The sequence below is a fragment of the Mirounga angustirostris genome, unplaced genomic scaffold, assembly GCF_029215605.1.
Source record: "Mirounga angustirostris isolate CCGP_5_RB_7025 unplaced genomic scaffold, mMirAng1.0.hap1 SCAF_2, whole genome shotgun sequence".
Taxonomy (NCBI): Eukaryota; Metazoa; Chordata; class Mammalia; order Carnivora; family Phocidae; genus Mirounga; species Mirounga angustirostris.
This window is the reverse complement of record NW_026991710.1, coordinates 187067845-187091820: the sequence shown is the minus strand read 5'-3', so window position 1 is coordinate 187091820 and position 23976 is coordinate 187067845. Positions and strand designations below refer to the sequence as shown.

General features: G+C 39.2%; 1 protein-coding gene across 5 annotated transcripts in view; it reads left to right on the top strand.

Moving 5' to 3' along the window:
- Window positions 1-23976, top strand: part of PRIMPOL (primase and DNA directed polymerase) — a 54449-nt gene that overhangs the window by 12239 nt on the left and 18234 nt on the right. For 4 of the 5 annotated variants that reach the window (XR_010409731.1, XM_064585699.1, XM_045879638.3 and 1 more), the window contains exons 6-9: window positions 1063-1160; window positions 2050-2179; window positions 7549-7696; window positions 14862-15149. Coding sequence is in view for 4 of the 5 variants with exons in the window: in XM_064585699.1 (XP_064441769.1) it covers window positions 1063-1160; window positions 2050-2179; window positions 7549-7696; window positions 14862-15149 (664 nt within the window). In the remaining variant the exon portion in view is untranslated. The remainder of the gene's footprint in view (window positions 1-1062; window positions 1161-2049; window positions 2180-7548; window positions 7697-14861; window positions 15150-23976) is intronic. The other variant, XM_054508561.2, reaches the window with a different exon arrangement.

The window sequence follows — 23976 nt, the reverse complement described above, 5'->3', positions numbered from 1 at the left end:
CCTCCTACCCTTCTTGATGTTGCCCTGATTTTACATCTTTAGCTGTGGAAGATCTGTTCTGCTGGTCTCTGACTGTTTTCAGAGCAAGTTGCTTTACTTGTGGTGGTTACCTCAGTGTGTCCATGGGAGGTGAGCTCAGCATCCTCCTACTCAGCCTATTTGTCCTACTCTCACATGATGACATTTATTTGTTTATTTATTAAAGATTTTATTTATTTGACAGAGAGAGACACAGCGAGAGAGGGAACACATAATGACATTTAAAAGAAGCTGTGCTGGGGCGCCTGGGTGGCTCAGCAATTAAGCGTCTGCCTTTGGCTCAGGTCATGATCCCAGGGTCCTGGGATTGAGCTCCATGGAGGGCTCCCTGCTCAGCGGGGAGTCTGTTTCTCCCTCTCCTGCTCCCCCTGCTTGTGCTCTCTCTCTCTGTCAAATAAATAAATTAAAAAAAAAAAAAAAAAACTTAAAAAAAAATAAATAAAAGAAGCTATGCTTAGAGGAAGAATGACCATGGACTGAAAAATAATAGAATGACTAGATTTAAGTGGAGAAGTACAACAATACCCACAGAAATATGAGGAAACGAATGAGTGGAGTATGAAATTTTTAAGGATGAAATGAGGAGGAGGGAAAATTGCACTTAGCGCAGAGTCTGCTTGAGAGTCTCTATCCCTCTGCCCCTCCCTGTGATGCACGTGAGCTCTCTCTCTCTCTTTAAAATGAATACATCTTTAAAAGAAATAGTTCAATTTCATAAACTAGAAAGTGAAGCTATAATAGGAAGTCAAGCTGGAGTGATTGAAAAGTGATTTTTCTCCTTTTTTTTTCTCTTTTTGATCTGGATATTTGAATTGTTTCTGCCTTGAGCACGTATTACTTGAGTGAATAAAAATAAATATAATTAGATTTTAATTGGCATAGATGTAATAATTGTATTTCATTTTTTAGTAATAAAGATGTTCAAATTCCACTTTTCCAAAATTTGATAAAATTCTTCATGAACATTGCATAGCTACAGTTGATTTTGGATTTGTGCCTTATTAATTTTTTGATCTTCTAAAGGATGTTCATGTATTTGCTTTGGAATACAAAGTGGGCGATGGACGACGTATTTACCTGGTGACAACCTATGCTCAACTTTGGTTTTATTATAAATCCCGGTAAGTCTGTAAAGGACAACACATTAAAGTTACATTTCCTTCATCTAGTAATGTTTGTGAAATTAATTCTGGCTGAATTAACTGTTGTAGATCTCCATCCCCCATTTGGTTATTCCTTTAATAGTAGAATTGAATTCTGGAGCTTCCTTGTCATGGAACACTGCATGATCTTACCTGGTGCCGGGAGAAAAGTGTGCAATTGTGTGTGTGTTTTGAGTTCCTACGCATGTGATGACTCAATCCCCCATCACCTCTTGTTCAGATTACAAACCTTTTACTTCTGTAGGATGCCATCTGGAATTCACTTAGCACGGGTCATCATTTACATACCGAAGCAGTATGTATTTTTATTAACCCATGTTAAAGTCTTATCTCTTGATCCACATGTGAGCATTGAAAGCTCTTTGAAGTCAGGTGATTCAGAATATGTTTTTAGCCAATTTTTAAAATACTGTTTTCTTAATGAAAATACAAAACTTTAAAAATTCTCATTTATCAAATCCCAAGAATACATGTGTAGATCCTGAGATTTTGGTTTGAGAAAGAAAGTTCTTTTCTCAGACAAGATTCTTTCTATAATGACACCAAGAAAAAAGAAAGGTCATACAATGTCAGAATTCTGTGAATAAATAACAGCGTGAGGTTGACCATATTTTCAAATTAAATACTGTTACAGAATATGATTGTTACATCTTCTTTGATGGAGCTCTTAATAATATGATCCCTAAACCCACAGAGAGCAGTTGTTCATTTTGCCATGTCTTCATTATGCCGTAGTTATAAGTCATTCAATCACAGTTAATGCAGTATCTTGAGATACAAGATCAACTGCCATGATTTTAAAAAGGTATAAGATGTAAACCTAACAATCTTGCATTATTCAATTCAGAAAAAATCTCTTACACTGCTATGAAGTCATTCCTGAAAATGCTGTGTGCAAGCTTTATTTTGATTTGGAATTTAACAAACTTGCCAATCCAGAAGCTGATGGGAAAAAGATGGTTGCATTACTCATTGAGGTAAGTTACAAACTCAGGTTTTTCTCCTTATATCTGTATATCTCTTCATTCACTTATTCATTCATTCATTGAGTCCAACCTATGTAATATTTGGGTTCTGTGTTTCACCACCTTTTTCTTCTCTTCCTTTTGACTTTTCGTTTCATAATATGACTTCTCTGAGTAAACTTCTAAAATGGTCAGAGGTTCAGTTTAGGTCCATATATATTGTAATATTAGTATATCTATTAAAAATGGACTTGAGAAAGGTAGCAGTTTGGAAACTTTGTTTTTAAATTATATATTAACTCTCTATTACAAGTAGCTGACTCTGGTAAAAGTTAGGCAAAGTAATTTTTACTGTAAAAATTGGTTACTGAGATGAATTTCAAGAAAACTTTGATTAAAAATTGTGTCCTAATTTTTGTCCTGGAAGGAATTTTGGAAATTATTCTGTCTTACACCATCATAAATGAGGAGACTACGGTCTAGAAAAACTTAACTCCTATTTCAGGTCCAATAGTATTGGTAAAACATGATCTAGAAATACAGTTATTGTTTTTTTTAACAAAGAGAAAAGACTGTAATTCTAGTATATGTTTTTGATTTAGCAGTGTCAACCAGAAAGTTACTAACAAAAGGGATAATATGGGCTTGTTCAACTAAAGTCTGTTAATATTTGTTTATAAAATCTTTTAAGATTTTATTACATTAAGTTTTATTAAACTTATATTGGCTCTTGGGCTCGAAGTAGGTATTAACATTTATCGGTTAATTTTTCTTTTTTCCCTTTTAAAATTTTTTAAAGTTTTTATTTTATTTTATTTATTATTTTGAGAGAGAGTGAGCAAGCCAGGGGAGGGGCAGAGGGAGAGAGAGAATCCCAAGCAGACCACGCTGAGCACGGAGCCCGACATGGGCCTTGATCCCATGACCTGGAGATCATGACCTGGGCTGAAATCAAAAGTTAGATGCCTAACCCAACTGAGCCGCCCAGGCACCCTTAATTTTTTTTCTTTTTTTTTTTTAGAGAGAGTGCATATGCGTGCCAAAATCAAGAGTCGTATGCCCACCTGACCGAGCCATTGAGGCGCCCCTTAATTTTTTTCTTTTAGATGTTAACTATAGATGACACATTTTATAACTTTAAAAATATATCTTAAAATGTTTTTGATGAAGAGTATCTGCTGATTATGTTGAATCACTCTTTTTTTAAAAATTTTTTGAAAAATGTATGCAAATACTTTTAAAAAGTCATGTAATGTTAGCTTTCTCTTGGCTTCCCCCTTCCCTTACTTAGGTTTATTTATTTATTTAAAATATTTTATTTACTTATTTATTTATTTATTTGACAGCGAGAGAGAGATAACGAGAGCAGGAACACAAGTAGTGGGAGTGGGAGAAGGAGAAGCAGGTTTCCTGCTGAGCAGGGAGCCCCATACGGGGCTCGATCCCAGGACCCTGAGATCATGACCCGAGCCGAAGGCAGACGCTTAACAACTGAGCCACCCAGGCGCCCCTAGGTTTATTTATTTATTATGAAGTATAGTTGACATCTAATATTTTACTAGTTTTAAGGGTATATTAACATAGTGATTTAACATTTATATACATTATATAAGATTCACCATGTTAAGTCTAGTTTCCATTTGTCACCATATAAGCTTATAATATTAATGACTATATTCCCTATATTATTGTGCATACATCCTTGTAATTTATGTATTTTATAACGCAAGTTTCTGTCTCTTAATCTGCTTCACCTATTTTGCCCATACTCCTACTTCCTCCACTCTGGCATCTGCAGCTTGTTCTCTGTATTTTTGAGTCTGTTTTGGTTTGTCTTGTTTGTTTTATTTTTTAGATTACACAGATAAGTGAAACCATGTGATATTTGACTTTCCCTGTCTGACTTCACTTAGCATAATACCGGTGCTGGCAAATGGCAAAGTGTCATTCTTTTTTCATGGCTGAGTAATTTTATTGTGTATATATACCACATCTTCTTTTTCCATTCCTCTATCAGTGGATGCAGGTGTCTTCTGTATCTTGACTATTGGAAATAATGCTACAATGAACATAGGAATGCATGTGTCTCTTTGAATTAGTGCTGTTGTTTTCTTTGGGTAAATCCCTGGGAATGGAATTGGTGGACCGTTTGGTAGTTCTATTTTTCACTTTTTGAGAAATCTCCATACCGTTTTCCATAGAGGCTGCACCAATTTACATTCCCACCAACAGTGCACAAAGGTTCCCTTTTCTCTACATCCTTGCCAACACTTGTTATTTCTTGTCTTTTTGATACTAGCCATTCTGGCTTGTGTGAGGTAATACCTCATTGTGGTTTTCATTTGCATTTCCCTGATGATTAGTGATGTTGAGCATTTCTTCATTTGTCTCTTGGCCATCTGTATGTCTTCTTTGGAAAAAGGTCTGTTCTAGTCCTCTGCACATTTTAAAAGTCAGATTGGTTTTTTTGGTGTTGAGTTGTAGGAGTTCTTTATATATTTTGGATACTAATCCCTTATCAGATATATCATTTGTAAATATCTTCTCCCATTCAGTAGATTGTCTTTTTGTTTTGTTGATGGCTTCCTTCACTGTGCAAAAGCTTTTTAGTTTGATGTAGTCCCAGTTGTTTATTTTTGCTTTTGTTACCCTTACCTGAGGAGACAGATAAAAAAAAATAATGCTAAGACAAATATCCAAAGATTCTTGCAGTCTGTTTTCTTCAAGGAGTTTTATGGTTTCAGGTCTTCAGTTTAGGTCTTTAACCCATTTTGAGTTTATTTTTATATATGATGTATGAAAGTGAATTCTTTTGCATGTAGCTGTTCAGTTTTCCCAGCACTAGTTATTAAAGACACTGTCTTTTATCCATTGTATATTCTTTCCTTCTTTGTCATTGAATAACCGACCACTTAATTGTGGGTTTATTTCTGGGCGCTCTGTTCTGTTTCATTGATTTATGTGTGTACTTTTGTGTCAGTACCATACTGTTTTGATTACTATAGCTTTGTATTATAGTTTGAAACCTGGAAGTGTGATACCTCCAGCTCTGTTCTTTTTTCTTAAGATTGCTTTACCTAGTGGTGGTCTTTTTTAGCAATCTCTACACAACTGGGTTTACCTGCTGGGTATAGCAGGGGGAGGGGCAACGGGAGAGGGAATCTTAAGCAGAGCTGAGTGCTCCATCCCATGACCTTGAAATCAGACCTGAGCTAAACCAAGAGTGGGATGCTTAACTGTGTCACCCAGGTGCCCCGGGATTATTTTAGATAATATAATCTTCATACATATTTTCATGGAGATTAATTTCATTTATTGGTTACTTTGTATAACAAGTGTGTAACCCAGTAAGTACTTTTCCTTTTGAGTCTCCATGTGAAGAGGCACATAAATTAGATTAACTCTTAACAGATGGTTAAGAAGTAACTGACTAATAATAGCTAGTGATAACATATCATCCTTTGAGTCAATGACTTAACTGACAAATTTTAGTAAGCCCCTTCTGCCAAATGGAATGGACTCTGGTGCTAGTGCATTTGTAAAACTATACTGACAGGCAACATTGCTCAAATAATCATATTTTTAACTTGTGGATTTTGTAGTTTTAATATTTAAATGTCTTAAATTTTTATTTGAAGTTTAACTTGGGAAAGTTAACTTAAATGATTAGGGTTGCTTTTCGTTTGTTTGCTTAACCTGCAGAGTCACTACATTTATTCTGTATAGCTCCGAAGTATAAAACTAGACTTTATTCATTTATCAAAATGTTTCAGCCTCTAGTAAGTGTCGGTGTGTCTAGGCACTCGGGAGACCATGGTTTAGCCCACAGAGACCTAGCTTCTGCCTTCATAGAATTTATAGTCGATGGGAGGATAACAAATTAGGATAGGCTTAGTTACCATAATAAAAAAAAAAGTGACTTAAACAAGATAGAGATTTTTTTCTCCCTCATGTAATGTCTGGGTATGCTCCATTACATTAGAGACTAGGCTTGGTTGCTTTGTTATTTCCTGAGGTGTTGCCTTTATGTACATTGTCCAAATGGCTCACTATCACAATATCTGCTTTCCAGTCAGTAGTACATGGTAAAGGGACGGGCATGCCTCTCCCCTAGAAGAGTATAACTGAGAAGTCACCTGCTTTCCTTCTGTTCACATCCCATTGGCCTGAACGTAGTCTTGTGGCCACACGTTACTGCCAGGGAGTCTGGGAAGTGTGGTCTTTATTCTGGATGGCCTTGTATCCAGGTAATCAGCATTCTACCTCCACAGAAGCAGGCGAGAACGGGTAGTGAGGGATAGCCTCTGTAATGGAGAGGAAACCGAAGTCAAAATAATCACACAAATGAACATAAAATTGTAGTTGTGTAAGTACTGTAACTGGGGACAGAGTATGAAGGGGGAGTTGATGTAGAGAGGGAAATTGAGGAGGCCTCTGAGGAAATGAGAACTTACTAAAGAATACAGAGAGCGTGGGAGGGGTTGCTCTAATAATGTAAAAATGACATGAATAAATACAAGTTATTATATTATATAACTGTTAGGTATCTAAATGCTTGGCAGTTTATAAGCATTTTGCTAATGTCAAGATAACCACATATGGTACTTCTTAGTAACTTCCTTTTGCAAGTGGGAAGACTGAGGTTTCAGAAGTGACTTCTTTAGTGGCTGCACAGCTAATGCTTTTAAGCAGGTGCATATGCCAAGCACTGTGCTCACTCTTTACTATCATCTTGTCATTTACTCCTAACAACAGTACCAGAAGTTAGGTCCAGTTATTATCCCATTTTGCGATGGAGGAATGTAAGGTTTGGACTTGACCAAAGTCACAGAGCTGGTTAGTGGCAAAGCCAGTACTCAAACTAGATCTTTCTGATTTCACATCCTGTGCTCCTATCCCTGTGCTTGCTGCCTTCTTACAACGGGTAACTGCCTTTGCTGTCAGCAGCGTCCAGCCCCAGTATTCTTGGAGGTGGACTTCGGTTCAGTGTGTGAGGAACCTTCCGAAAATTAAAACTATGAAAAATGGAATCGTGACTTTTTAACTCACAGATGATATTTAAAGAGATGCTTAAAAAGAAATATACTTATTGTGCTTAAAAAGAAATATATTTATTGTGATTTTAGAAGAGATTAATGTATAAGCTAAACTGTTAGAATTTTAGGAAGTCCTTTACTCCTGAGAGCCTAGGACTTTTTGAACATGTATGATAATTTAAATATGTCTATTTCTATACATCAGTAATTTGGTGAAGTTGTCACATAGTAAATATTCAGATAATAAAATAAAAAATGAGTTGGAGTTGTACCAAGATATTTGAATTTTCTCATGGAAAATTTTTTTTGAAATATTAATTACTTATATTTTACCTGTGTTTTTAGCATGTTTGTAAAGCACTTCAAGAGCTATACAGGGTTAACTGTTCAGCCGAAGATGTTTTCAACTTGGATTCCAGCACTGATGAAAAATTTAGCCGCCATCTAATATTTCAGCTCCATGATGTGGCATTTAAAGATAACATTCATGTTGGTAAGTATACTGTTTTTTAAAAAGTCATGGAATTCTGTTAAAATCCTCGTATTTTCCTGTTCCTCTTAAACCTTTGTAAGTATTTGTCAGGTTTTATGGTTATTAACCTGTCCTAAATAATGAGATGTGATTTTTCACATCTTCAGGATTTGCCTTTAGTTCTAGACCTACCTTCCTCTTCTAGACACATTTTAGATACATTAACTACTCAGGAGGTCCTTGGCATTAGCGACTCTTGCTAGAGATTTTGAGATGGCCATGCATTGCCTAGTACTGGTTTCTGCCCCAACAGGAGTCTTTTTAGAAGTCTTTTTGCACGAGAGGCCTAATTCAAGTCTCATCTGTGATGCCTCAGAGCTGTATTTCTGTCCTTCACTTCAGCCTTGCCTTAGCCTTAGCCTTTAGTCCATGAGGACTGGGGCTTGGGCTCCAAACCACATCTGGAGAGGCTTTTTTATTGTTTATTGCTCCAGGCCGAACCTCAGGACTGGGAAAATGTCTGCATATGTAAGCCTGAGAGTGTAATCAGAGTGTTTGTCTGGAACTGGACATTGAGAGATGCAGGCCCAGGTATAAAATGAAGTCAGTCTGAGGGGCAACAAGTAGGTGGAATGGAAACGCTGAAAATCAAGGTCTAAACAGAAGCCCAAAGCCTGAGTGTTTATCAAAGCAGCAGTAGAGCAGAGTATTTCTAGGTCTAAATGGCAGATGATTAACTGAAGTTCCCGTGATAGGTAATTCATTTCAGAACTACATTTGTTTGATAGTTTCAGGGGTACCTAGGGGAAAAGGCATGAACATGGTCGCAAAAGGACTGGCATAGAAGTCAGGAACCTAATTACTAAATTAGAGTAATGCTAGGTCGCAGTGACCCAGTTTGCTGTGTATGAGGGGCTCCTATTAATCTCCCTATTTTGTGTTGTATAGTTGGATATTCCTTCCATCTTTCTTTCATCCCTTAGATATTGATAATTGTAGAATCTATCCTTGTCCCTCTGTTCACTCTATCCATAACCTTGATTATCATCCACTCTCAAGTCATCAACACATAGATGGTAATCAAAGCCTTAAGTCTTCGTCTTCAGCCAAGATTGCCCTCCTTGACCCATACAGCCAACTGCCTATTAAACGTTCCCACACAGATACTTCAAACTCAGCATTCCTAGACCAGATGCCTCATTTTCCCCCTAACCTTGCCCTTTCTCCTGTGATATGTATATCAGTGAGTAGTATCCATCATCTACCCAACTACCCAAGTGGAAATGTTGGTGTCATCTCTGAGCTCTATTTTCTCTCAGCTTATTTATTTATTTAGTCAGCTGGCTGGAGTGATCTGATTACACCACTAATGTGCCTCACACCCTTCAGGGATTGCTCACTGCCTTCAGGAAAATTCCAAATGTCTTAGTTTGTACAGAGGCCCGCAGAGGTCCACCAGCCTCCTCTCTCACCACCTGATGCTTGTAGTGTAAACCTTGACAGTGTTCTGTTTTGTTGTAATGCAAGCGCCTGACTTAAGCTTTGATTGCTGAGGCATCCCTTTCAAAGACAGCTATCTCAATAAACACCGTCAGCCACACACTACCCACTGAGGCTCTTTAGATTCAGAAATCTTGATTGATAACTGACCTTTTGGGCCTCTTGTTTTGGCTTCCTTGCTTTAAATTCCTGTTCTTTTTTTTTTTTTTTAAAGATTTTATTTATTTATTTGACAGAGAGAGACAGTGAGAGAAGGAACACAAGCAGGGGGAGTGGGAGAGGGAGAAGCAGGCCTCCCGCCAAGCAGGACCCCGGGATCGTGACCTGAGCCAGAGGCAGACGCTTAATGACTGAGCCACCCAGGCGCCCCTAAATTCCTGTTCTTATGTTTTAAATTCACCAATAAGGGGTGAGCCCAGGAAACCCTAGGACTCCACCCTCAACCCCAATACAAGCAGAACCCCCTGCCCGTGTATGCGCTCCCTACCCGAGAGCTTGCTGTGTGGCCCCAGGTATGCAGTGTAATTTTCAGGTCTTACAAGTAACAAACCTCTATTTTTTCCCCAAGTTTCCTGATGGTTGTTACTGAGGGGCCTCTTGCAGTCATAATGAGAGCCACAAGGGCCAGTCCTGGTACAAAATAGGCCTTCTCCCTCTGTCCTTTACTTAGCTCCTGCGGGGCCACATTTTCTCTTGTCCGTGGGCCTTTGTACTTTTTGTTGCTGCTGTCTGAAAAGACACACTCCAAGTACCTGGCCTGTGGAGACTCAGTGTAGATATCGTCAAATGAGAAGCCATTTCTGTCACGTCCCGAACCCTGAGACCCAGGGCAGCGTGTTGTCTGGGTTGCGGAGAGCCCATGGCTTCTCGCGTCCAAGCATTCGGCTCTTGCTGAGGTAGTTTTCTGTGTTGTTGTTTTGGCTTCTTTATTTCCGTGCTACTTAATGTTTTAGGCAGGGACAGTTTCTTACTCACTTTTCATTTCCAATGCTTGGTACTACGTAATGGTATCTTCATCAATAGTATTAGTGATGGCGCAGACTGCAGGAGCCGTACAATGCAAGCAGGCATTTGATAAGGACGCGCTGAATCGAAGACTGCTAAGTGGGCTCTAGCACCAGGCTCTCCACTCTTCGGAGTTTTAAGCAAGATATTTCTTTGATTCTGTTCACTCCTCGTAGTCTGCTCTACGGCTCCTTGGCCGCAAGGCTAAACCTTGAGATTGGTTGTTTGGGAAGATGGGAGAGTAGCAGTGTGTCAGGTAATTGGCAGTCTCTGCTGCAGATGTCTTCTGAAAGCAGATGACGTTCAAGCTGGCTTTGAATCCGGTTCCCTCGCAGAAACAAAGTCAGAAAGGCTTTACTGGCAGGACAGCGTACACAGAAGTATGGAGACAGAAGTGTGAGGCTAACCTGGGGGTGCGGGGGCAGAGGGTGGCCGAAACTTCCTTCCTCCAGAATTAGGAACCGCCAGGACCGGGAGATGACAGAATTAGTCCAAGATTTCCCCTTCAGTTTCCGTCCCTCCATGTATGTCTTGGTGACACTTCTAGCGCCCATTGTCAGCCTTCCAGAAAGTAGAATTAGAGTAAGCGTAAGCGATCAGAGAATGTTTGCAAAAAGTGAAATTTGATCTGCCTAAAATACACCTTTGCCAGCCTGTAGGAGGACCTGAAATTCCTAGGATTGACAGATTCTTTTGAGTTATCTGCAGCCAGTGAAATGCCTGTCCCCACATTAATGATGAGGACGAGCCTGTTAAGAATGGGGGAGGGAAGTAGAAAGCAGAGTTTACTGGAAGCCTATGTTGGACTTCATGCTGCTGAAACTGTCATTGTTGTGTCCTGGCTAAGTCAGCTCCCTGCCAAAGGTTAGAGGCCCCCCTGGCCTGCTGAGCGCAATGGCTACCTTCCCAAGTGGTTCTGCAGCCCTGCCTTCACTTCTCGCACGGCCTCCAGTCAAGTAGATGTGATTTTACATTTCCGGAAACATTAACCTTATCAATTTATGTTCGTATTGCTTTGTTGTCCTGCGCTACGTCATGATTTCTTTTTACTCAGTATTTACCCTCAGTTCCCTCATTCCAGATTTAATCATGCCTGTATATCCCTGCAAGGATCACATGCTTTTGCTTTCATTTTGATGTATCGTGTTTTATGAGCTACTGGGTTTGTTTCGTTGAGCAGAGAGTAATTAATTTGGAGAGAGAGAATTTTGAATTTAGAGCATCTCTATTTAAAAGTTTAAGCTGTCTGGTAAATAAAGTGACAAACCCAGACAATAGCAGTTTTAGAAATTAAAATCAAGTTTCTCTGACAACACGGCGTTTCTCCAGTATTGTTCTATATGAAGCAACTTAACCAAATTCTCGCTTGATTTTATGGTATAAGTAATATATGAGAGTTAAAGAAGTTCTGGATTGTCGTATCTTCTTTTCTTGGTAAAGACAGGACCTCTAGTAGTTAGAGCTCTTAGAGTAAGTGTTGAAATACAGTACATGTATTTAATTGCTTGCCATCTGGGCTTCACTTATGATGCCACAGCCCATCTGGTGACCGATGAGAGGGTGAGGCACGAGGAACAACAGTTGTGGAGGTGATGGCTGTGAATGTCAGGGCGCCCAGGGCGTATTCTGACAGGCAAAGGAGCGAGAAGCAGCTCTGCAGAACTTTGCTGACATTCTGACTCAAGTGTTAATGTGCATTATCTCGGCAGCACTCTTGATGCATATAAACCTTTCATTCTTTAACCCATTAATTGTCAAGATAAGTTCTACTCAATTTATATTGATAAAAGTGGTGCTCTCGGGGCACCCGGGTGGGTGGTTCAGGTCGTGATCTGGGGTTCTGGGATGGAGCCCTGAGGCATCAGGCTCCCTGCTCAGCAGGGAGTCTGCTTCTCTCTCGCCCCCTCACCCCGGCTCATGCTTTCTCTCGCGTGCTCTGCTCTCTCTCAAATAAATAAAATATTTAAAAATAAGAATAAAAAAATAAAAGTGGTGCTTTCTTGGTGACAGTATGTTAGGGTCAGGCTCATACTAGCAACATTGACACTCATCTTCTCAAACCAACCTTCCTTGCTAAGATGATTTATTTACTTATTTTTAATTTTTACAATGGAATAAGATAAAATTGTTTTAAAATAACAGTAATTAGAGAATCTTGCAGGTCAAGTCACTGGGCAGTTGTCTTTTTTTTTTTTTTTTCAAATTTTTATTTAAATTCTAGTTAGTTAACATATAGTGTAATATTGGTTTCAGGAGAATTTAGTGATTGATCCTTCACTTACATACAACACCCAGTACTCATCACAAGTGCCCTCCTTAACACCCATCACCCATTTAGCCCATTGCCCACCCACCTCCCTCCATCAACCCTCAGTTTGTTCTCTCTTGTTAAGAGTCTCTTATGTTTTGCTTCCCAGCCTCTTTTTTTTCCCCCTTCCCATATGTTCATCTGTTTTGTTTCTTAAATTCCACATATGAGTGAAATCGTATGGTATTTGTCTTTCTCTGATTGACTTATTTCACCTAGCACAATATACTCTAGCTCCATCTATTCATTGCAAATGGCAAGATTTCATTCTTTTCAATGGCGCGCGTGCCACATCTTTATCCATTCATCAGACAGTGGACACTTGGGCTCTTTCCATAGTTTGGCTATTGTTGATAATGCTGCTATAAACATCAGGGTGCATGTACCCCTTCGAATCTGCATTTTTGTATCCTTTGGGTAAATACCTAGTAGTACAGTTGCTGAGTCACAGGGTATTCTATTTTTAATTTTTTGAGGGACCTCCATACTGTTTTCCAGAGTGGCTGCCCAGTTTGCATTCCCACCAACAGTGTAAGAGGGTCCCCTTTTCTCCAAATCCTTGCCAAGATCTGTTGTTTCCTGACTTGTTAATTTTAGCCATTCTGACTGGTGTGAGGTGGTATCTCATTGTGGTTTTGATTTGTATTTCCCTGATGATGACTCATGTAGAGCATCTTTTCATAGGTCTTTTAGCTATCTGGATATCGTTTTTGGAAAAATGTCTATTCATCTACCCATTTCTTAACTGGATTATTTCTTTTTGTTTTTTAAAGATTTATTGTTTTGAGAGTGAGAGAGCGATTAGGGGGAGGAGCAGAGGGAGAAAATCCTCGAGCAGACTCCCCACTGAGCACAGAGCCTGACACGGGGCTCATTCCCAGGATTCTGAGATCATGACTTGAGCCAAAACCAAGAGCTAGATGCTCAACCAACTGAGCCACGCAGGCGCCCCTGGATTACTTGTTTTTTGGATACTGGGTTTGATAAGTTCTTTATAGACTTTGGATACTAACTAACCCTTCATTGGATATGTCATTTGCAAATATCTTCTCCCATTCCATAGGCTGCCTTTTAGTTTTGCTGATTGTTTCCTTCACTGTGCAGAAGCTTTTTATCTTGACGTAGTCCCAATAGTTCGTTTTCACTTTTATTTCCTTGCCTCCAGCAATGTGTCTAGTAAGAATTTGCTACAGCTGAGGTCACAGAGGTTGCTGCCTGTGTTCTTTAGGATTTTGATGGTTTCCTGCCTCACATTTCGGTCATTCATTCATTTTGAGTTTATTTTTGTGTGTGGTGTAAGGAAGTGGCCTGGTTTCATTCTTTTACATGTTGCTGTCCAGTTTCCCAGCACCATTTGTTGGATATTCTTTCCTGCTTTGTCAAAGATGAGTGGACCATATAGTTGTGGGTCCACTTCTGGGTTTTTTGTTCTGCTCCATTGATCTATGTTTTTGTGCCAGTATCATACTGTTTTAATGACTACAGCTTTGTAATAGAGCTGGAAGTCTAGAGTCATGAAGCCTCCAGCTTTGGTTGTCTTTTTCAGGATCACTTTGGCTATTTGGGGCCTTTTGTGGTTCCGTACAAATTTTAGGATTGTTTGTTCTAGCTCTGTGAAAAGTGCTGGTGTTCTTTTGATAGGGATTGCATTAAATATGTAGATTGCTTTGGGTAGTACAGACATTTTAACAATGTTTGTTCTTCCAATCCATGACCGTGAAATGTTTTTCAATTTCTTTGTGTCCTCTTCAATTTCTCTCATAGGTATTCTATAGTTTTCAAAATACAGGTCTTTCACCTCTTTAGTTAGGTTTGTTCCTAGGTATTTTACTGTTTTTGATGCAATTGTAAATGAGATTGATTCCTTGATTTCTGTTTCTGCTGCTTCATTATTGGTGTATAGAAATGCAACTGATTTCCGTACACTGATTATATCCTGCGACTTTGTGAATTCATGCCTTAGTTCTAGCAGTTTTTGGTGGAATTTTTTTTTTTTTTAAGTAGGCTCCATGCCCAGTGTGGAGCCCAATGTGGGGCTTGAACTCTCGACCCTGAGATCAACACCTGAGCTGAGATTAGGAGTTGGACACTTAACTGACTGAGCCACCCAGGTGCCCCTGGTGGAGTCTTTGATGATATTTATTATAAGTGACACCAAGCTACCCTGTCAGTGGGAATTGAAAAAATAAAAGATTGCACAAGAGGAAGGAAATAACAGAAGTATGTTAGTTTGTAATAACAACTCAGTTTTGAAACCAGAAGTCAAAAAAAGAAGCCTTACTGTATAAAGTTGGCATGTGTAGATTTGTGCCTAGATCTTGAGTTACAGTTTGTGGAAAAGAATTAGATTAATCATAATATTTTTTCTTCTAGGTAATTTTGTGAGAAAAATTTTGCAGCCTGCTTTTCACTTAATTGCCAGTGAAGATGATGATAGTATTTCAGAGAGCACGGGCCACGGATTTTCCCATTTTCCTGAAACGCCAATTAAACAAGGAATTTCCTTTAGCAAAATGTCCTCAGATAAAGATAGAGAAGAGAGCCGGACACAGAATTCAAAGGAATGGGAGAGGCTGGGGTCAGCTGAGCAAAGCAGTCCTGACCTATCATTTTTAGTTGTGAAGAATAACGTAGGAGAAAAGCATCTTTTTGTAGACCTCGGTAAGTAAGATTGCCAGCTCTCTGTTAGACTGTCCTCGTGTCCCTCCCTGAGCGACCCATCAGTGCCCATCTGTCACTTTGCTTGAGGATTCTTGCTGCCACCACTGGTCCACAGTGACCATGGAATCACTAGCAGAATGTGACCCATGAGCTAGGGTGCTGGCACATGGCGAGGCTTCTGTCCGGAGATCTGAGAGCGGCCCCTGTGGGACCGAGGCCCCAGGCTGCCCTGAGTTCCAAAAGAGAATCATTGGAACTGTCACTTGCCCCGAAGCGTCCAGAGGATTTGTGTCAGGGGAGTCCTGACAGGGGCCAGTTGGACCAGCGTTCTCCAGGACTGGTGACGGGTTTAATGAGATGAAATACATGTTAAAAACAGATACAGTATAAAAATGGTACTTTTATGTGGCAAAATGAGGCCAGTGGTCTCTTCACTCAAGAGCTTTGTAGTCAGTGGCTGGAGTCATTTCGCCAGCTTTTGGACTATCCTCATGCTGGGGCTTCTTCACGTATGCTGTCTTCCTCCTTGCTTCTGGTCCGTGGACCTGAGGATGTATGAAGCACTGGGCAAGAGGGAGCCTGGTCAGGTAACACATGGGCCGCTCAGGACCCCCAATTCAACCGGCTCCAATCTGGTGAACTAAACCTCATTTTTTAAGAATTTTAAGTAGGCTTCACGCCCAGCACAGGGCCCAACGCGGGGCCTGAACTCACGAAGCTGAGATCAAGAGTCAGATGCCCGACTGATGGAGCTACCCAGGCGCCCTTAAACCTCATTTTTATGCTGTTGTTCTAGCTTGTGGTTTGAAAGCCATTAAGAGCACATTTTGCCATTGCGTGTTAGGTCAACTGCGAAGGTTTCAGTGTCTAGAGGCTGAAGGAAACTCTGTTTAACTTAGAGGCAGGATTATCAAGCCAACCGGGCCAAGAGTAGGGAAGTGTGCCTGCTGTATTATATACCTTCCTAGCTAGCTACCCTGACAACCAGGTGCCAGAATTTGGAAATGTAGTCAGAGAAGCGCAGTGCAGTGGTTTGGGTGTGAACAAGCATGAGTTACGAACAGAGGAGGATTCTTCCAAATGACAAGTCTTGTTTTGTTAGCGGAATATCCTCTCCAGGTTGTGCTAACATGCAGTAAACTAGGGAGAAGGCCTAGTAGGAAGTGATTCGGGAAGGGGGGCAACAGTAGCTGGTCGCTGTGCTCTACCTCAACCCCAAACAGATACCCCAATTCATGACAGTTAGCCCTAAAAGTTAGTTTACTGGACTAGCAAGGAAATTTCCATGATATGCTTGAAAGATAGATTTCAAGAGTATACCCAGAATTATTTATGTACCAAAAAGGGACATTCCTTAAGGCATCTTTTGAAAAGGTCAGAGATTTAATAGTACACACCCAAATTTTTTTCTGAAAGATTTTATTTTTTTTAAGTATTTTTCTACACCCAACCCAGGGCACAAACTCACAATCCCGAGATCAAAAGTCGCATGCTCTACTGACTGAGCCAGCCAGGCACCCCACAGGCCAAAATTTTTTGAGGAACCTTTTTATTGAAGTATAACAATTCAAACTGAAATATGAGTAATTTGTGAGTGTACAGGTCAGTGAATTATCACAAGATGAACATACCTTTGCCACCAACCCCTAGATGAGAAATAGAAGATTATCAGGACCCCAGAACCTCTTCCATGTTTTTCCAGTGAGTACTCTTCCTCCTCCCCACAGGTGACCCCTAATCCATCCTCTAACACCATAGACTAGTTTTTGCCCATTTCTGAACTTTTTATCGTTGGAATCATATAGTATTTATGGCTTGCTTTTTCACTTTCTTAGTGGTTTCTTTGATGAAGAAAAGTAACTTTAAATAGTAGTAGTCTAATTTATCAACATTTTCCTCTTAGTGTTTCTGGTATCTTGTTAAATCTTTATCCCCAAATTATGAAGATATTCTCCTTCTTATCGTCTAGAAGACTTATTTTTTTTTTACCTTTTATATTTAGATCTATAATCCACTTGGAATGGATTTTTTGCCTATTGTGTGAAGAGGAGTCAAGATTCATTTTTTTTCCTGTACGAATATCCATTTGTCTCAGTACTATTTGTTGAAATAATTGTCCTTTTCCTAAAAGGACATCTTTGTCATAAGTCAAGTGTCTATATATGTTTGGTCTTTCTCTGGATTATGTTCTGTTCCATTGTTATATAGATCTACTTTTGTGCCAATACCATTTACTGTCTCAATATAGGCTTTTTTTTTTTTTTTTAAGTCTTATATCCAGTAGGAGAAGTCCACTGAGTTTGTTCTTTGAAATTTCTTGGCTGTTCTTGACCATTTGCACTTCCATTTAAACTTTAGAATCAACCTGTCAGGTTACACATACACACACACGCACGCGCGCGTGCGCTCTGCTAGAATTTTGGTTTAGTTTACACTGAATCTAGAGATCAACTTGGAATTGACATTTTTATAATACATGAGCATGCTTTGTCATTCCACTAACATAGATGTTCTCTAATTTCTCTCAATGTTTTATAATTTTCTAAACAGAGAACTTATGTATCTTTTGTTAGATTTATTTTAGGTATTTGGGTGGTTGTTTTTTGTGGGTTTTTTGTTTTTTTGGCTTAAACAACAAACATTTATTTCTCACGGTTGTGGAGGATAGAAGTGCAAGATCAGGGTACCAGCATGGGTGGATTCTCGTGAAGTCCCTGTCCTGGTTTACAGATCATGATCTTCTCATTGTATGCTCACATAGTGGGGAGGGAGCAATATTTGATTTTTTTGATGCCTCCCTTCTTTGGGATTTTGGCACCAGAAATACTCACTGCCTTGGAAGCTCTTTAATAGTCTCAAACTTTTTTCCCTAGATGATTTGCCCAGCTTTTCTATTTATTTACAATAGAAGGGTTACCCCCAAGTAATCTCGTCTCGTTTTCTGTTTCTGCATGTGGCATTCTTCCATACCAACTCCACTTTATCTTAATTTGTATATTGCTTTTGTTTACAGCTGATAGAAAATAATTACTTTTTCATTTTTATTTTTGTTTACATGAAGGTGAGGTTTTTTTTCCGCCTTCATTTTTTTATTGAGGTGTAATTGACATACCACCTAACATTAGTTTCAGGTGTACAACATAATGATCTGATATTTGTAGATATTGCAAAAGGATCACCACAGTAACTCTAGTTAGCATCCGTCACCATACATAGTTACAGAATTTTTTTCTTCTGATGAGAATTTCTAAGATGTACTCTCTTAGCAACTTTTAAATATGCAGTACAGTGTTATTAACTGTATTTGCCGGGCTGTACATTACATCCCCGTGACTTACTTATGTTATAACTAAAGCTTGTGTTTTTTGACTCCCTTTACCCATTGGCCCACCCCCACCTCCCCACCTCAAGCAACCACCAGTCTGTTCTCTGTATTTATTGGCTTGGGTTGTTTTTTTCTTTATTTTAATTTTTAGATTCTCTATATAAGTGATACAGTATTTGTCTTAACCTGACTTATTTCACTTAGCATAATGCCCTTAAGGTCCATATGTGTTGTCACAAATGGCAGGATTTTTCTTTCTTTTTAATGGTTAAATAATATTCCATTTTGTGGAGATACATATATATTTTTTCCAGGTTCATTTTCTTTATTCATTCATGCTTTGTTGTAAGTTAATTGAACATACATACTTGATTTATTTCTTTGCTTTCTGTTCTGTTCTGTTGATCTGAATCTGTTTTTACTGCCAATCCTGTACTGTCTTGATTACTGTTGCACTGTGATGTAGTTTGAAATCAGGACGCATGATGCCTCCAGCTTTGTCCTCCTTTGTCTGGGTAGCTTTAACCATTCCGGATCTTTTGTAGTTCATGTAAATTTTAGAATTCTTTATTCACTTCTGTAAAAAATGCCATTGGAATTTTGATAGGGATTGCACTGAATCATAGCTTGCCCTGGGTACATACTATAGACATTTTAACAGTATTCTTCCAGTCCAGGAGCTTGGAATATCTTTCCACTTGTTTGTGTCATCTTCAGTTTCTTTCATCAGTGTCTTTTTTATAGTTTTCTGAGTATAGGTCTTTCACCTCCTTGGTTAAGTTTATTCCTAGGTATGTTATTCTTTCCAGTGCAATTGTAAATGACATTTCTTTTTTTAATGGGATTGTTTCTTAACTTCTTTTTCTGATGGGTTGTTACTATATAGAAATGCAACAGATTTCTGTACTGTTGATTTTGTATCCTGCAACTTCACTGAATTCATTTATTCTAACGGTTTTTTGGTGGAGTCTTTGGGGTTTTCTACATAGCCATTTCTGTACATAAACATGTGTAAATAATGACAGTTTCACTTCTTCTTTTCCAGTTTGGGTGCCTTTTATTTCTTTTCTTGCCTACTTGCTCTGGCTAGGACATCCAATACCATGTTGATAGAAGTGGTGAGAGCGGATGTTCTTGCCTTGTTCCTGATCTTAGAGGAAAAGCTTTCAGCTTTCACCACTGAGTATGATGTTAGCTTTGTGTGTGTCACATACAGACTTTATTATGTTGACCTGTGTTTCCTCTGTGCTCCTTTTGTTGAGAGTTTTGGTCATATGTGGATGTTGAATTTTGTCAAATGCCTTTCCAGCATCTATTGAGATGATCATTTGATTTTTATTAAGCCACTTTGTTTTTTATGAAAGACCCATATTAGCATGGCAACAGCTTTTTTTGTAAGATTCCTCTTTGGAATCTTTCGGTTAGTGAACACAGGTAGTAATGTAGATCGTTCATAAAAGTAAAGTGTAGTAACACGAACTTCCAGAAAGTGGGGGATACCCATATTGTTGAATTTGGTTTGCTGTTACTTTTCTTCTTTAGTTATTTTGTTGAGAACTTTCACGTATGTTCATCGAGGATATTGGCCTGTAATTTTCTTTCTTCTCTGTTTATTTTTGGTGTCATGGTAACACTGGCCATGTAAAGAGTTTGGAAGGGTTCCTCCCTCTTCTGTTTTTGGGAATGGTTTGAGAAAGAACGTATTCTTCTTCTTTAAATGTTTGGTAGATTCCACTTTAAAGCTCTCTGCTCCTGAGCTTTTGTTTGTTGGGAGGTTTTTTTGTTTTTTTAAAGATTTTATTTATTTATTTGACAGAGACACAGTGAGAGAGGGAACACAAGCAGGGGGAGTGGGAGAGGGAGAAGCAGGCTCCCCGCAGAGCAGGGAGCCCGATGCGGGGCTCGATCCCAGGACCCCGGGATCATGACCTGAGCCGAAGGCAGACGCTTAATGACTGAGCCACCCAGGTGCCCCAGTTGGGAGGTTTTTGATTGCTGATTCAATCTCCTTACAAGTAATCGGTCTATTTTCTATTCATGATTTCAGCCTTGGAAGGTTATCTGTTTCTAGGAAGTGGCAGACTTGTTCAGGTTGCCCAATTTGTTGGGGTGCATGCAGTTGCTCACAGTCGTTTTCTGTGATGCTTTGTATATCTGTGGTATCAGTTGTAACATGTTCTCTTTCATTGCTGACCTGATTTTAGTACTCCCTTTTTCCCTTGGTGAGTCTAGCTAAAGGCTTGTCAGTTTTGTTTATATTTTCAAGGAACCAACTCTTGCTTTCATTGATCCTTTCTGTTGTTTTTGAAAGTCTCCATTTCATTTACTTCTGCTCTGATCTTTATTATTTCCTTTCTTCTACTAATTTTGGGTTTGTATGCTGTTCTTTTTCTAATTTCTTGAGGTGTAAAGTTGTTTGAGATTTTTCTTGTTTCTTGATATAGGTATTTATCATTATGAACTTCCCTCTTAGAATTGCTTTTGCTGAATCCCATAGGTTTAGGTTTGTTGTATTTCTTTTTTTTTTTTTTTTTTGTCTCTAGGTATTTATCTTTTGATTCCTTTGTGACCTATTTTTTTTTTCAGTAGCACGTTGTTTGATCTCCATATGTTTGTGAATTTTCCAGTTTTCTTAGCATTGATTTCTTTTTTTTTTTTTTTAAAGATTTTATTTGAGACAGAGAGAATGAGAGAGAGAGAGCACATGAGAAGGGGGAGGGTCAGAAGGAGAAGCAGGCACCCTGCCGAGCAGGGAGCCCGATGTGGGACTCCATCCCAGGACTCCAGGATCATGACCTGAGCCGAAGGCAGTCGCTTAACCGACTGAGCCGCCCAGGCGCCCCTTAGCATTGATTTCTAATTTCACGGTATTGTGGTCAAAAAGATGCTTCATATGATTTCAATCTCAAATTTGTTAAGCCTTATTTTGTGGCCTAATGTATGATCCATATGGAGAATGCTCCATATGCACTTGAGAAGAATGTATTCTGTTGCTTTTGAATGGAACGTTCTGTATGTATCTGTTATTTCCATCTGGTCTAATGTGTGGTTTAAGGTTGATGTTTCTTTGTTACTGATTTTCTGTCTGGATGATCTATCCATTGATGTAAGTGGGGGTACTGAAGTCTCCTACTCCTGTATTTCTATTTCTCTTGTTAGATCTGTTAATATTTGATTTATGTATTTAGGTGCTCTTATGTTGGTGCCTAAATATTTGTAAGTGCTATATCCTCTTTTTGGATTGACCCCATTGTCATTATGTAATGCCTTTCTTTGTCTCTTACTACAGTCTTTCTGTTGAAGTATTTTGTCTGAGGAAAGTAGAGCTAGCTACCCCAGCTTTCTTTTGGTTTCCATTTGTGTGGAACATCTTTTTCCATCCCTTCACTTTCTGTGTGTGTTCTTATATCTGAAATGGGAGCATGTAGATGGGGCTTGTTTCATTTTTATCTTTTCAGCTACTCTCTCGCTTTGGATTGGTGAATTTAATCCATTTACAGTAATAATTGATCCATATGTGCTTGTAGCCGTTCATTATTTTCTGGCTGTTTTTTAATTCTTTTTTTTCCTACTTCTCTTGCTCACTTCCTTTGTGGTTTGATGAATTCTTTAGTGGCACGCTTCCTTTCCCATTATCTTTTGTGTAGCTACTATATAGCTTTTTGCTTTGTGGTTACCATGAGGCTTACAGATAACGACTTACATTCATAGTAGCCTTTTTTAGGTTTATAACAACTTAAGTGTGAACGCATTCAAAGCTGTGCATTTTTATGCTCTGCCCCCGTTTTACGTTTTGCCAGTCACATTTTACCAGTCACATTTTACATCTTTTTATCTTGTGCGTCCCTTAGCTTATTATTATAGTTGCAGTTTTCACTACTTTTGTCTTTTAACCTTTACACTAGCTTCACACTTGACTCATATACTTCTTTAATATATGGTTGCCTTTACCAGTGAGATTTACACTTTTATACGTTTTCTTGTTACTAATGAGCAACTTGCCCTTTGTTTTTTCCCAGCTTACAGGTGTCCCTTTAACATTTCTTGTAAGACCAGTTGAGTGGTAATGAACTTTTTTATCTCGTGCTTGTCTGGAAAACTCTTTATCTGCCCTTCAGTTATGAATGATAACTTTGTCAGATAGAGTATTCTTGGTTGGAGGTTTTTTCTTTCAGCACTTGGAATATATCATGCCACTCTCTGTGGCCTGCAACATTTCTGCTGAAAAATGTGCTCATAGTCATATGGGGTCTCCTTGTATGTAATAAGTGATTTTTTTCTTGCTCCCTTTAAGATTCTCTCTCTCTTTTTTTGTTTAACTTTTGACATTTTAATTATAATTTGTCTTGGTATGGGTCTCTCTGCGGCATTCATTTCATTTGGAATTCACAGTCCGTCCTGGATCTGTATGTCTTTCCTTCCCCAGGTTATTGAAGTTTTCAGTTACTTCTCCAGAGAAGTTTTCTGGCCCTTTCTCCTTCTGGGATTCATATAATGTAAATGTTAGTCTGCTCAGTGTTGTCTCAGAAGGCCCTTAAGCTATCTTCACTTTGTTTCATTCTTTTCTCTTTCCGCTGCTCTGTTGGGTGAGTTCCTCTGTCCTGTCTTTGAGTTCATTGGTTCTGCTTCATCTAGTTTGCTGTTGAACCCCTGTAGGGTATTTTTCAGATCGGTTTTTGTATTTTCAGCTCTGTGACTTCTGTTTGCTACTTTCTTACATTTTCTCTTTTTGTTGAAGTTCTCACTGTGTTCATCCATTCTGCTCCCAAGTTTGGTGAGCACCTTTATGACCATTACTTTGAACTCTTTATCAGATAAATTACTTATCTCCATTTCATTAAGGTTGCTTAAGAGTTTTATCTTACTTGTTTGGAATGTAGTCCTCCGTTCTTCATTTTGCTTGACTCTGTTTGTGTGCATTAGATGAAATAGCATCTCCTCCCAGTCTTGGAGGGTTGGCCTTGTGTAGGAGATGAAACTTATCCTTCAACCCTGTCCTAGCTCTTGGCTGTTTCTCAAACTTTTATAATTATCCAAGCAGCCTATTTTATTTTTAAGAGTTCCCAGGACTTCAGAGTATGCCAGGCCCAGTTAATGTCCCAAAGGAGAGGATCTCATTCAGCACCTACATTCAGGTGATGGGAAGCCAGACCCTCAGGCAGCAGCTTTTAAAGAATGAAAATATGTATAGTCATATGGGACTGCGAGTGTAAGTCCCGCTGACCCTCACAGCCAGGTAATATGGAGGTCTCCCATAGGTCGTAGTCGCAAAAATCAGGACTGGAGCATATAAGCTCCTTTCTGAGAGATGCTGGTGCACTATCGTGAGGTAGAAGAGAGCACGGAGATAGCATCCCCTGGCCTACCTTCCCTGAGAGCAGCTCTGGAGCTTCTAGACCTGTGCCTAACTTGAAGACTGCCCCTCAGGCCAGAGCTCTAGGACAAGCCATTAGGCCTCTTTCCCAGAACGGCTGGGGGTGCTCCAGTCTGCTGTCTGTGCAG